This window comes from Coregonus clupeaformis, chromosome 9 (assembly GCF_020615455.1).
Source record: "Coregonus clupeaformis isolate EN_2021a chromosome 9, ASM2061545v1, whole genome shotgun sequence".
NCBI lineage: Eukaryota > Metazoa > Chordata > Actinopteri > Salmoniformes > Salmonidae > Coregonus > Coregonus clupeaformis.
Genome location: NC_059200.1, coordinates 39,901,972 through 39,916,410, shown reverse-complemented (window position 1 = coordinate 39,916,410; position 14,439 = coordinate 39,901,972). Strand labels below are relative to the sequence as shown.

The window sequence follows — 14,439 nt, the reverse complement described above, 5'->3', positions numbered from 1 at the left end:
ACTGTTGCTGGTATTTTGGCCCATTCCTCCATGCAGATCTCCTCTAGAGCAGTGATGTTTTTTGGGCTGTCACTGGGCAACACGGACATTCAACTCCCTCCAAAGATTTTCTATGGGGTTGAGATCTGGAGACTGGCTAGGCCACGCCAGGACCTTGAAATGCTTCTTACGAAGTCACTCCTTCGTTGCCCGGGCGGTGTGTTTGGGATCATTGTCATGCTGAAAGACCCAGCCACGTTTCATCTTCAATGCCCTTGCTGATGGAAGGAGGTTTTCACTCAAAATCTCACGATACATGGCCCCATTCATTCTTTCCTTTACACAGATCAGTCGTCCTGGTCCCTTTGCAGAAAAACAGCCCCAAAGCATGATGTTTCCACCCCCATGCTTCACAGTAGGTATGGTGTTCTTTGGATGCAACTCCGCATTCTTTGTCCTCCAAACACGACGAGTTGAGTTTTTACCAAAAAGTTCTATTTTGGTTTCATCTGACATTCTCCCAATCCTCTTCTGGATCATCCAAATGCCCTCTAGCAAACTTCAGACGGGCCTGGACATGTACTGGCTTAAGCAGGGGGACACGTCTGGCACTGCAGGATTTGAGTCCCTGGCGGCGTAGTGTGTTACTGATGGTAGGCTTTGTTACTTTGGTCCCAGCTCTCTGCAGGTCATTCACTAGGTCCCCCCGTGTGGTTCTGGGATTTTTGCTCACCGTTCTTGTGATCATTTTGACCCCACGGGGTGAGATCTTGCGTGGAGCCCCAGATCGAGGGAGATTATCAGTGGTCTTTTATGTCTTCCATTTCCTAATAATTACTCCCACAGTTGATTTCTTCAAACCAAGCTGCTTACCTATTGCAGATTCAGTCTTCCCAGCCTGGTGCAGGTCTACAATTTTGTTTCTGGTGTCCTTTGACAGCTCTTTGGTCTTGGCCATAGTGGAGTTTGGAGTGTGACTGTTTGAGGTTGTGGACAGGTGTCTTTTATACTGATAACAAGTTGAAACAGGTGCCATTAATACAGGTAACGAGTGGAGGACAGAGGAGCCTCTTAAAGAAGAAGTTACAGGTCTGTGAGAGCCAGAAATCTTGCTTGTTTGTAGGTGACCAAATACTTATTTTCCACCATAATTTGCAAATAAATTCATTAAAAATCCTACAATGTGATTTTCTGGATTATTCTTTCTCAATTTGTCTGTCATAGTTGACGTGTACCTATGATGAAAATTACAGGCCTCTCTCATCTTTTTGAGTGGAAGAATTTGCTCAATTGGTGGCTGACTAAATACTTTTTCCCCCCACTGTATAGATGATTTGAACATGATGCGCGGAAAATGCAAATATCGGTCCCATGACTTGAATGGGATTTGTGCTACGAATGCAAAAATGTTAGCATGTGGAAACAGTGCCAGGGAAACTAAACCAAAGCATGGATTGCGGTCACACCTTGTCCATAGACTGCTTACAGGGTAAGGAAACCAATATGTAATTTAGGTGAACTATCCCTTTAACTTACAGTACAAACAGGATCACACTGACACACTACACATCCCACTATGGAGGACTAGAACTCATTCTAGTCTTTTTCCAAATATATAGAATATGGCCAAATGTCGTAATATATTTAAAAATCCACGTTGTCTTCTGTCCCCAGCCACCACGTCAGAGACATAGAATCAGGCAGCAGTATAAATATAATCAGTGGATGATCCAATCTGGCCCTCTGGTTTGTCTTCAGAATGACTTTTATGCAAACTACATGTGGCAGGTCATTCTTTCATTTATTCCTATCTCAAACAAAAGAAAGGGATTATTCTGTTTTACATGATCCGATTCTTCCTTTCCAAAACACAACCTAGTTATTTAGGGTACATAGTCCCAGTGTGATGTTTTCTGTGGTATAACAAAGGTTGTCAAACTGAGTTGTGGGGAAAGTTGAGGAAAAGGGGGTTCTTTGTTAGGAAATGGAGCGGGGAGAAAACTAACCTGTCAACTGAAAGAGATGGGGGAGACATGAGGAAGAGCCCTAATTGCCCTCCATCAATAAAGGGCACCAGATGCTAGCTACATGAGGAACACATTGAGACTATATGAAGGATGATCCCCATTACCCATCATACCAGAGATACTGTACCATTATGCAGAGGGGGCAAATTATTGAGGGTAAAATTGTTAATCTTTTAAAGGCTGGAATAAGATTACATTCCATGGAGCGTTCCTTAGTGAGCCAAAATACGCTCCTTTGGGTGTTGTTGGTCTTTGAATAGCTCCAACTGTATGTAATAAAAACCTTTCCTTTCTCAAAGCATGGAAACATACAGTGCAAACACACACACTCACTCCCTCACCCCCACCACACAGGGGGTAATAAACAGAAGGGTATATGGCAGGCTGGAGTAATTTATATAATTTACATGAACGGGTGTATTTAACCCCCATTAGAGTGTGTGTGTTTGCTCTAGAGGTCTCAGAACAGACACCCTCGTGGCCCATCTTCGTGTGTGTGTGTGTGTGTGTGTGTGTGTGTGTGTGTGTGTGTGTGTGTGTATGTATATGGCCCCGGGGTAGGGGTGTGTATCGGGGAGGACATGACAGATTACACCATGATTGGAGCCAGAGCATGATGGATGAGCAGGCCTATTAGCTACATTCATTCATATTACGTTGGCACACACACGAACACGCATACATATACACACGTTCTGTATGGGTGCAAACAAAGAAACAGATTAATATTAACTCCACATGTTGTTTTGAAGAAATCACCAGGCTCTTGCATCCTGGCACTTGATGTTTACATTTTAGAGCCTCAAGTCTGCTTGGATCTATAGACTGCGAACCAGATCTATAGACTGCGAACCAGGCAGAGTTTTTTAGTGCTAAAGAGACTTTTACATTTTATATTTTAGTCATTTAGCAGACGCTCTTATCCAGAGCTTACAGGACCAAATAGGGTTAAGTGTCTTGCTCAAGGTCACATCGACAGATTTTCTTCTAGTCGGCTCTGGGTTTTCGAATCGGCGACCTTTCAGTGACTGGCCCAATGCTCTTAACCGCTAGGCTACCTGCCGCCTGACTTTTACCAATAAACCCCCCAAAATGTGACCAACATATCTACTTTAATGGGGTGTTTTATGTTTTACGTCTTGAGTCTGAGGAGGGCTCTGGCTCTATTAGAGAGTACTGTAGGAGATTGTTTACTGCCGCTCTGCTCTACAGTAATGCAATGTTCTCTTACTGTAGTGTGCTGTTCTGCTGTGCCCTGATGGTAAGGGCTGCCAGGAACAAAGCGCTTTGTGCCTCCCTTCACCACAAACACACACACATACACCATTCTCCTCAAACTCCTGAACTCTGTCTCCCATTACCTCTGGGTTACAGATTATACAGGTACAATAAGAGGGACAAGAGAGAGAGAGAGGTCTGTGACATGTACACTCACCCTGGAGTAGGAAGAAATAAAAAGGACCGCCACTACAGCACAGTGGGAAGTATAGAGGAGTGGAGGAGAGAGGGGTAGAGGAGAGAGAAGGAGTGAAGGAGAGGGGGATAGAAGAGGAGAGGGGGAGGATAGAGGAGAGTGGCTCATGTGGGGGTAGGTTGGGTCAGAGGGGTTGAGGTAGAGAAGGAGGGGAGAAAAGGAGAGGGGGTGGAGTGGAGAGAAGAGGAGGAGAGTGGTTCATGTGGGTATAGGATGGGTCAGAGGAGTTATGGTGATGTTGTCCCCTAGCCATGGGAGGAGGATTATAGAGATGAGATTAGAAACCACACTGAGGCATCAACAGTTGAGGCTATAAATATAATGACATCTATTCATTTCTATTGTAGTCATTCTATTTCTATGGACTGACCGGGCTAAACCAAGCAGCTCAACTATCAACTACCAGAATCCACCACAGAGGGACACACTGTGGATACTTGCAAAGTTCAGGCCATTGCAGTACAGTGGAATTCAGTGTGGTCTCACTCCTGGCAGCTCTTATGAGGAAAAACTCATTGGGGATAGCAGGCAGTGGGATAAAGCCTCTGGAGAGACGTGTCGCCTAACAGAAGGAGAAGATCAGTCTATCAATATCAGAGTCATACCATCAGTATCTCCTCAATCTTCTCCAGTCCCAGTCTTCTCTGTGCTGGAGCCAACCCATTCAGACGGACGGCTGTGTGAGCAGTGGGTGTATGAAAGACAACACTCTCTCCTCCAGATAAGAGAGAGAGAAATTAAAGGCCGGGCTTGAGCCCCAGGGGGTGGGGTGAGGAGAGGGTGTGTGTGGGGGGTTACTACATAAAAGCATTGCTGGCTTTAGCTGCTTAGACTGATGCATGTCCGCTGTACAAAAGCACTGGTCGGGGTTGTCATCTCAAGCGTTGCGTAACCGGTCCCCTTTAGAAATAACATATTCTTAGTAATCACGGGCACCTAAAGGTCACAAAAGAGCCATTTCTGAAATGCAAAAAGGCTGAAATGGAAATCCAGTCAGTTAGTCACACGAGCTCTCGCTTCAACACCAAGGCATTTGAGGACAGTCAACGTCCTCCTTGCAACTTCGGCTGGGGCTGAAATGGCTCCTTATTCCCTAGGAATTCCCTATGTGGGCCTTAGTCAAAAGTAGTGCACTATAATAGGCTGCCATTTCAGACACAGCCCTCATTCAATACGGACCAGCTAGAGATTAAATACATCTCTTTGTTGCAGTTTTATGTCAGTTAAAACCGCAACAAATATATTTATTTTATCTGGAGGACAGATATTGATCAGTTCTGCAATAGCCCCCCTCAGAGGAGATTAAGAGCCCATTAAATGTTCCCAATGTGAAATGAAAGACAGACAGGTGGGAAATAGCCTCTAACATGTTGTTGTTTAATGGAGGATTAGGGCTTTGACCCCTAGAGGTCAAGGGTCAGAGGTTATCTCCTTGGGGGTCAGAGCTGTGTATGTGGAACTTAATTGCTGCTTGCCGGCTGGGACTCAATCAGGCAGAGACAGATCAGAGCAGTACTGCAGGGGTGTTGGTGTGTGTGTGTGTGTGTGTGTGTGTGTGTGTGTGTGTGTGTGTGTGTGTGTGTGTGTGTGTGTGTGTGTGTGTGTGTGTGTGTGTGTGTGTGTGTGTGTGTGTGTGTGTGTTGGAGTGGCTGACCCTCAGGGAGGCACACATGCACACACACCAGTTTGACCTCACTATGCCCCACAGGGTGCCCTGTATCCATGGAAATAAGGCAGATAAATCAGAACTTACTTTCAGCAGTCTGGGTGGGACGGGCACTGCAGTATTCTTCAGTGGCATTTACAGTGGGGAAAAAAAGTATTTAGTCAGCCACCAATTGTGCAAGTTCTCCCACTTAAAAAGATGAGAGGGGCCTGTAATTTTCATCATAGGTACACGTCAACTATGACAGACAAAATGAGAAAAAGAAATCCAGAAAACCACATTGTAGGATTTTTTATGAATTTATTTGCAAATTATGGTGGAAAATAAGTATTTGTCAATAACAAAAGTTTCTCAATACTTTGTCTTCACAAGGTTTTCACACACTGTTGCTGGTATTTTGGCCCATTCCTCCATGCAGATCTCCTCTAGAGCAGTGATGTTTTGGGGCTGTCGCTGGGCAACACGGACTTTCAACTCCCTCCAAAGATTTTCTATGGGGTTGAGATCTGGAGACTGGCTAGGCCACTCCAGGACCTTGAAATGCTTCTTACGAAGTCACTCCTTCGTTGCCCGGGCGGTGTGTTTGTGATCATTGTCATGCTGAAAGACCCAGCCACGTTTCATCTTCAATGCCCTTGCTGATGGAAGGAGGTTTTCACTCAAAATCTCACGACACATGGCCCCATTCATTCTTTCCTTTACACGGATCAGTCGTCCTGGTCCCTTTGCAGGAAAACAGCCCCAAAGCATGATGTTTCCACCCCCATGCTTCACAGTAGGTATGGTGTTCTTTGGATGCAACTCAGCATTCTTTGTCCTCCAAACACGACGAGTTGAGTTTTTACCAAAAAGTTCTATTTTGGTTTCATCTGACCATATGACATTCTCCCAATCCTCTTCTGGATCATCCAAATGCACTCTAGCAAACTTCAGACGGGCCTGGACATGTACTGGCTTAAGCAGGGGGACACGTCTCGCACTGCTGGATTTGAGTCCCTGGCGGCGTAGTGTGTTACTGATGGTAGGCTTTGTTACTTTGGTCCCAGCTCTCTGCAGGTCATTCACTAGGTCCCCCCGTGTGGTTCTGGGATTTTTGCTCACCGTTCTTGTGATCATTTTGACCCCACTGGGTGAGATCTTGCGTGGAGCCCCAGATCGAGGGAGATTATCAGTGGTCTTGTATGTCTTCCATTTCCTAATAATTGCTCCCACAGTTGATTTCTTCAAACCAAGCTGCTTACCTATTGCAGATTCAGTCTTCCCAGCCTGGTGCAGGTCTACAATTTTGTTTCTGGTGTCCTTTGACAGCTCTTTGGTCTTGGCCATAGTGGAGTTTGGAGTGTGACTGTTTGAGGTTGTGGACAGGTGTCTTTTATACTGATAACAAGTTCAAACAGGTGCCATTAATACAGGTAACGAGTGGAGGACAGAGGAGCCTCTTAAAGAAGAAGTTACAGGTCTGTGAGAGCCAGAAATATGGCTTGTTTGTAGGTGACCAAATACTTATTTTCCACCATAATTTGCAAATAAATTCATAAAAAATCCTACAATGTGATTTTCTGGAGAAAAAAATTCTCAATTTGTCTGTCATAGTTGACGTGTACCTATGATGAAAATTACAGGCCTCTCTCATCTTTTTAAGTGGGAGAACTTGCACAATTGGTGGCTGACTAAATACTTTTTTCCCCCACTGTATATCTAATAGTTTCAAGGTATACTAATAATGTATCATACTGCACATTTGATATATACTAGCCTACTCATGCAAAAACAGAGAATGGAACTCAGCCTATCAAGACATTGAAGGATAGGCTAGCATATATCATCCTCTTAATTTGAGACCTTCACACAAACAAAATGTCCTCTGATGGAAAATGTCGATATTGAAATCTCATTACAGGACATAGCTTACTTACTGTACAGTATCTCAACTTTCTCATCTGTGAAGAAAATTAACAGTAGCAGGAAATATAAAGAGCAATGTTGCTGCATGATATGTCCATTTAAGGGCTTTTGGTATTCTGGAGTCTTGTTAAATAAATCAGTTAGGTCTCCAGAGAGGAAAGCAAAACATTTTGGCTCCTTTCAGAGTTGCTTGACGAGAAACAAAAACAGAAGAGCTCAAAGAAAACGTCTCAGCCACAAGGTATGCACAGGGAAGGACATTACGGACGTAAACTGTCCCCTTACTAAACTACATTTTAGCACCTTGAAGTGTTTGCATGTAAACTACAGTCAAGTCCCTCAAACATCGACAGTATGTCCCTTTACTTCAATGTCCTCTATACTCCATTTTAGCTCCTCACAGTGTTTTCTGAACATCTTTCAGTCCTTGCTATAGAGACTCCCTCTCCCATTCTACAGTGTCCCTGTCCCTTAACCAGCACTATTACACACAGCAACAGTCACATTCATATCAGGGACATGGTCTCCCACGCTCAGCCGATAGAGCTGATGCAAGCAAAGGAAATACTGAGAAGTTATCTTTTGAGAGTTTCCTTTTCAGCTCAAGCCTCTCTTATAGTGATAAGTCATTGGCTGCCTCTCTCACTGCAGAGTGAAACTCTCTCCTCTCCCCCAGCAACAGCAACACTCATTACCAATCATAATCCCACCATCTCTCAGCCTGGGACTGAACATACCATTCTCTTCTGTTCTCTCCCTCCTTTTTCCAACAGCTAGCAGCGAACAATATATTTATTTATTTGTTCATTTTTTGACAACGTGGCTGTTGTTGGCTGGGTGGCAGTGTGTTTTCCCAGAAGACATTAGTGTGCCTCTCCGCCAGGCTGTTATAGTAGTGTACATCTACAGTACATCTTAGCCATGGGCATGACGTTGGTATGAGGCAGGTCTGCAGCTCAGTGCCTCAGTACCCACACACACACACTTATCCTACACACCCTCCAGAGTTCCACTCCTAATCAGTTCAATCAGAGAGCTAACAGGCTCACTCATCCACTCCTCCTCTGCAGCTGTGCAGGAAGACGAGAAACCTCCTTAACCCATTAGCGGGGGAAAAAATAAATAAAGGGATTACAGTGGAATTACAGTGGAATATAATCTGGTTCAAAAGGTGCCTTGCCAAAGATCAGGAGGTGTTTTAATTAACCTTTAATTAGGCTTTTTTCTCCATTTGACTAATCCTCATCTATAGATCAGACCAGGAAATGGAAACAGATAGAAATAGAAGAAATCATTATTGGTAGTAATATCATTATTGTTGGTACTCTACTGTACTGGTGAAGTGTATGTTGTAGTAGTAGGAGTGTTTACTGTATGGAGTAGTGTAGTGTTTCCCAACTCCAGTCCTCCAACAGCACACATTTTTGTTGTATCCCCGGACAAACACACTTGATTCAGCTCATCAAGGGCTTGATGATTAGACTGAAATTGACTGAAAAAGCATGTGCGAGCAAGGAGGCCTACAAACCTGACTCAGTTACACCAGCTCTGTCAGGAGGAATGGGCCAAAATCTACCCAACTTATTGTTGGAAGCTTTTGGAAGGCTACACGAAACGTTTGACCCAAGTTAAGCAATTTAAAGGCAACTCTACCAAATACTAATTGACTATGTAAACTTCTGACCCACTGGGAATGTGATGAAAGAAATAAAAGCTGAAATAAATCATTCTCTCTACTATTATTCTGACATTTCACATTCTTAAAATAAAGTGGTGATCCTAACTGATCTAAAACAGGGAATTTTTACTAGGATTAAATGTCAGGAATTGTGAAAAACTGAGTTTAAATGTATTTGGCTAAGGTGTATGTAAACTTCCGACTTCAACTGTATGGGCTACGATGATGTCACCATAACTCAAGTACCTGACATCTCAGAATGTATAGCATAGCGAGAGAATGTGAACATTCCTCAGTTACTACGCAGAGTTAGTACGCAGACAGGACCATTCACTTAGACAGGCCAGAGCTGCTCTCTGGTTCACTAGAGGCAAATAAAACATGCTCTATCCAAACAGCTTTTCTACAGGTAGTTAGGGAAAAGAAACAGGCAACCATTTAAACAGCTCTATAAAAACAAACTCTCTCCAAATTGGACTGCCAATGAGAGGGCAGTGTGGAGTGAGATCCTTCGCTATACTTGAAGAGAAGCATTGACACGTCAGTCAAGAACAGAAAACACAAAACAAACGGCAAAGAACTAAAGAGATGCTGGAGTGTAAGATAAGAAATGTAAGAAGAATATGAACAATCACAATCTAGGCTAATAGTTTGTTATTTATATAGTACACAAATATACCTTCTAAGTATATTCTCCACACAACACTAGTTGAATCGTTTGGAGAAGAACGCTTTAGCTGTGACTTGTCTTAAAAGGAATCATTTTCACTCAACATTTCTAGTTTGCCCCACTTTTCAGAGTCCGCCGTTTGAGAGAGCTCGTATTCCCATGACGACTAGGCAGTGAGCTCGTTTCTACCTGAAAAAGCTGTTGTTCTGTGCTGTAACAACCACCAACAACACCAGTGAATAGTTGACACTGATTTCTGTGTGGGTGTAGTGGGACTTTATTTTCATTTTGAAGAACCAGGTTAAGGAACTAAAGAGTCAAACATGCTCTAAGCTCACCTCTAGCTACACTACAATTGCACCACTAGAGAAATAAACAACAATACAGTACTGTGCATTCTTTAGTAATACTCCTTTAATAATCCTCAGAATTGACCCAGATTTAGGAGGAAAATCAAAGATGGCGGACGCTGGGATAACATAAACAGGCCTGAAGAGGAGAATAGCTATCACTAAAATGACAGTGGAAAGTCATAACTACACTACGCAGCTACAGACTAAATTAAAAGAGTCAAGCCCCACTTGACCTGATGGAAGAACAAGGAGTCTCTGGGAAAGCTACAAATAGTGGTCCCTTGTCAGACTCATGGTGATACAGTGGTTGTGAGAAGAGACTACTGAGACTATGTGAGGGAGAAACAACAACGTGATGAGTCTTAATAACTAACCACAGACTGCAATGCACAACCTTCCTAAACATGTTACAGTCACAGGACATTCTGAGAGCGAGGGACTTTTTAGAGTGTATTTTCCCACAAGGAAGGGGAAAACCTCTCACTTACTCACTCTCTCATTCTCTCTCTGTCCCTCTTTCTCAGACAGTTAAACCAACCGACCCACGTCAAAGTAGCCCACCACAACACCCAACTATTGCACACAAGAGGCCAGACAACAATAAGAGTGAGTCACGCGTTGGGGAAAGGTCTGTGAGCCGAATGCATTTCTCCATCTCTATGGCTTGTGGTACTGTATGTTTCTGTGAGGGTCCATATAGAAAACAAGTCCATACATGCTTACGGAATAAGAATACAGTGAGTTTGATTTCATGACATGAGGGTTGTCCCGCTCTCCTTACCTGCACCTGGCCCTTGCCCATGATGATGTCCACGATCTCATTGTCATCCTTGTTGAGCTTGGTCTTGTCGTAGCATTTCTCATAGCACAGGATCCGCAGGCACTGAGAACCCTCCAGCTCGATCTCAAACTCCTATTGGACAACAGACAGGAAGGACATGAGAATTGGGTTCTATTTCCTATTGGTCAAACTAACGGACTGTATGGAGTATTGGATATTGAGTTCAACGTCCTATTGACAGCATAACTAACTGATTGTAATATGATCTGAATATTGGAGCTCACCTCGTTCCACTGTGGCTCAGTGGTGTCTCTGAAGACGCGGGTCTTGGCCTTGCTGACAAAGTAGCCATAGGAGTCCACCTCCAAGGTACAGTACAAATCTGAACAGGACACAGAGGAGTCAGAAATCACAATGAGTGAAATCTAAAATAATCATCACATATAACACAATAATAGCAATACTGACAGTAAATGGATAGACATTTTAATATGATCGTACCACAATTGTGTAGAGCTAGATCATATCTGTATCAATGGTCACTGACAATTTGTTTCTCAAGCCCTTACCACCTAATGGTAGAGGCCTGCATTACTGATAGAATGAATAAGGCACGCACGCCCGCCCACCCGCCCACATGCACGCACGCACCAACACACACACACACACAGATCAAGTCCTCGGGCCAGGTATTCCCCTCAGCTCAGACAGCAGAGCATCAGCTAGGCTAATTACATTTACATTTTAGTCATTTAGCAGACGCTCTTATCCAGAGCGACTTACAGTTAGTGAATACATATATATATATTTTTTTTTTTTTTTTAAATCATACTGGTCCCCCATGGGAATCGAACCCACAACCCTGGCGTTGCAAACGCCATGCTCTATCAACTGAGCTACATCCCTGCCGGCCATTCCCTCCCCTACCCTGGACAACGCTGGGCCAATTGTGCGCCGCCCATGAGTCTCCCGGTCGCGGCCGGCTGCGACAGAGCCTGGATTCGAACCAGGATCTCTAGTGGCACAGCTAGCACTGCGATGCAGTGCCTTAGACCACTGCGCCACTCAGGAGACTAATGTACTCATGTTTATGCTAATGCACTGGTCTCCATAGGTCATTTATCCAGATACCCATTACTATATCTCCCCTGCAATAGTCTAAGAGACTGAGCCATCTCTCTCCATCCCCGCTAGTCCCTGGGGTCTCGACTGCTCTCTGACAGCATAATGAGTCCCTGGGGTCTCGACTGCTCTCTGACAGCATGATGGATGGTTACCCACCCTGACCCCTGGGAGGCACCACTGCTACACATACAGTCACATCACCCACGCACAGAACTAGAGACAGTGTTTACACTGTAGCACATAGTCACACATGGCGTAGCAATATGAAAACAATAGCATGACCCATGTCTGTCTGGGTTTAGCTCATAGACTTATATCAACATCTGGATTAGGGTTGAGACATGACTTGAGACATGACTTGGAGCCTCAAGACTCGGGACTCGACTTTGACTTGAGACTTATGACTTTAAATTATCTGGCCAGGTTTTGTAATGTTTTGTCACTCATTTTGTGGCACAGAGACTACGTGGATTAATCTACACGCAGCCAGAGACAGTAGCCGCAGAATCGCCCTTGCAAAAACAACTGCAACAGATTGGCTAGTGAAATGCACACTCTGCACTCTGATTGGACCAGCAAACTGTCAATCAACACTGGTCAGGTGAGCTAGCAAACAGAATGCTGATTTGCTGTACAGCTATAGGATCGGGTGAAGCGCAAATGTCAAATTGTAGGGAGTGAGGATTTCAGCTAAAAAAAAATGTGGTGATCAACAATATTAACTGTTTATTTTGCAAGCTCACCAGAAATGGGGCAACAATTACTAGCATAGGACTATTGTTCTTTTGGTATGTAACAATTGCTTGATATTTATAATTTACTTATGAAGCTTGCATTTGGAATTTGTTGTTAAAATCAAATATTACTGTGGCGAAGACGCACCATAGGCGCTGCTCTTCACTTGCACTCCAAACTCCTGCCAGTGGAGAGTGCTTTTTTAAATCTTGTTGAAATGTTTCCTGTTGCTTTCACATGTTTAAATGCATAGGCCCTCTGTGGTAAATGTATATTCTATCTAATACTACAATAATTGCTAGCGATTTATCATTCCATTACCTTACTGTTAATTGCAACACGTAGACATTTCTGTTTTATGTCTGATAGGCCTACTACGATACATTCATTTTAAAGCCAACCATTTCTTACCCTGCTATGAGTGGGCATGATGTTTATAGTGCACATGAACTTTCAAAAGAATCATGAGGTAGAAGTTATGTTTCTTTAATTAAATGTATAGTTTCCTTTGTTCATATTTGCCGGGCTATGTCGGAGTTCTGTGTGTCCGTGTCCTACATCTCTGTCATTTTGGTTGTGCGTAATAGGAGCGCCCACGCCTCAGTGTGCATAGAAATAGGCTACGTGGCCTGCGCTCCACGCTTTGGAGTCAGAAGGTTGAATAAGACAAAATGATTGTTTCATGTATGCATGGTGTTGGAATATCATAAAAAATAATTTAGTCTGATTAAGACAAATGTACCAATGTAACAATAGATGTGGACATTGTCTTTTACATTGTAGAACCAGTTTATTGGTTGTAATTGCCAATTGGGTAATTGTATGGTCCTGGGGGCCAAGTGTTTATATTATGTAGGCCTACCTGTTTGGGCTCCTGTGTTTGACAGAATTGATTTGGTTTCTCAAGGGGAAGCTGTACAGTCTTGCCCTCTACCAGTGTTCGTTCAGATAGGACAGCTTAAGCCTGATACAGAGGCTATTTCTTTTGGGCTATTGCCCATGTATATTTGGTCAATCTACTTGTATATTTGTATGATATGTAGCTTTCACCATTGGATCACCAAGACCTGTAAATAAATCTACACTCTGAGCACGTCAACCTGCCTTCCTTCTGCTGATTTCATGCCCTTATGACTGCTACAAGGTCCATATTTTACAATTACATAAGCTAATAAAGATATGTTGTAGATAAAATAATCAAAAGGGCTGTCTGGTAGCCTCAATAAATAGACAAAGATTTGTAGTTGAACAAGTCGTTGCATGTATATATTTTTTAATTGTTTTTACTTGACTTTTTTACTAGAATGCACGACTTGGACTTGACTCGAGTCTTGACCCGTTCTACTTGGGACTCGACTTGAGACTCAGATCTTGTTACTTGCTTGTGACTCAAATAATAGTGACTTGGTCCCACCTCTGCGGTTAAGGTATCATACCAACCAGTTGAGATATGGCAGGACAAGCAGAAGGATCCAGACTGGAGAGAGGAACGGCATCTCTTTTCATGTGGGGTGGGGGGTAACTGACCATTTGGGGGTGTTTTCAAAATGGAGTCACGCTTTAGTAATTAAACACATTCACCATGTGGGTGACTATCAGAGTGAGAGGAAGAGGAGCTGGAAAACACACTAACTACTGTCTCTATCAGTTAAATTCAAAGTCTGAGTCCCGAATGGAACCCTATTTAGTGCACTACTTTTGACCAGAGCTCTATGGGCCCTGGTCAAAAGTAGGGCACTATATACAGGGAATAGGGTGTAATTTGGGACACACACAAAGTATGGGAAATTCAAGACTACTGGGAAATAAATAGTACTATACATATTTGGACATAGGCCTAGTGTGCTGCTCCACTGAAGTGAGTTCACAGAGAGTTAGAACAGGGTAGTTTATCACTGTTAATGCTCACAGAAATAGCATTTGGCTCCGTTTAGAGAAAAACTATAATCGGACGCACAACTCCCTGCTGTGTCAGATTTACACCTCTGTTCCCCAGCACCTCTCTGAAAGTTAGGCCTGTTCAGACTTAGTGTAAACCCAACACCA

The 14,439-nt window shown here is 43.4% G+C and overlaps 1 protein-coding gene across 6 annotated transcripts in view; it reads right to left on the bottom strand.

Annotated features, from left to right (window-relative positions):
- LOC121573554 (active breakpoint cluster region-related protein-like) overlaps positions 1-14,439 on the bottom strand; it is a 233,031-nt gene that overhangs the window by 50,347 nt on the left and 168,245 nt on the right. For all 6 annotated transcript variants that reach the window (XM_045222618.1, XM_041885631.2, XM_045222619.1 and 3 more), the window contains 2 exons: positions 10,818-10,915; positions 10,534-10,665 (listed from right to left, as the gene is read on the bottom strand). In XM_045222618.1, coding sequence (XP_045078553.1) covers positions 10,534-10,665; positions 10,818-10,915 — 230 coding nt within the window. The remainder of the gene's footprint in view (positions 1-10,533; positions 10,666-10,817; positions 10,916-14,439) is intronic.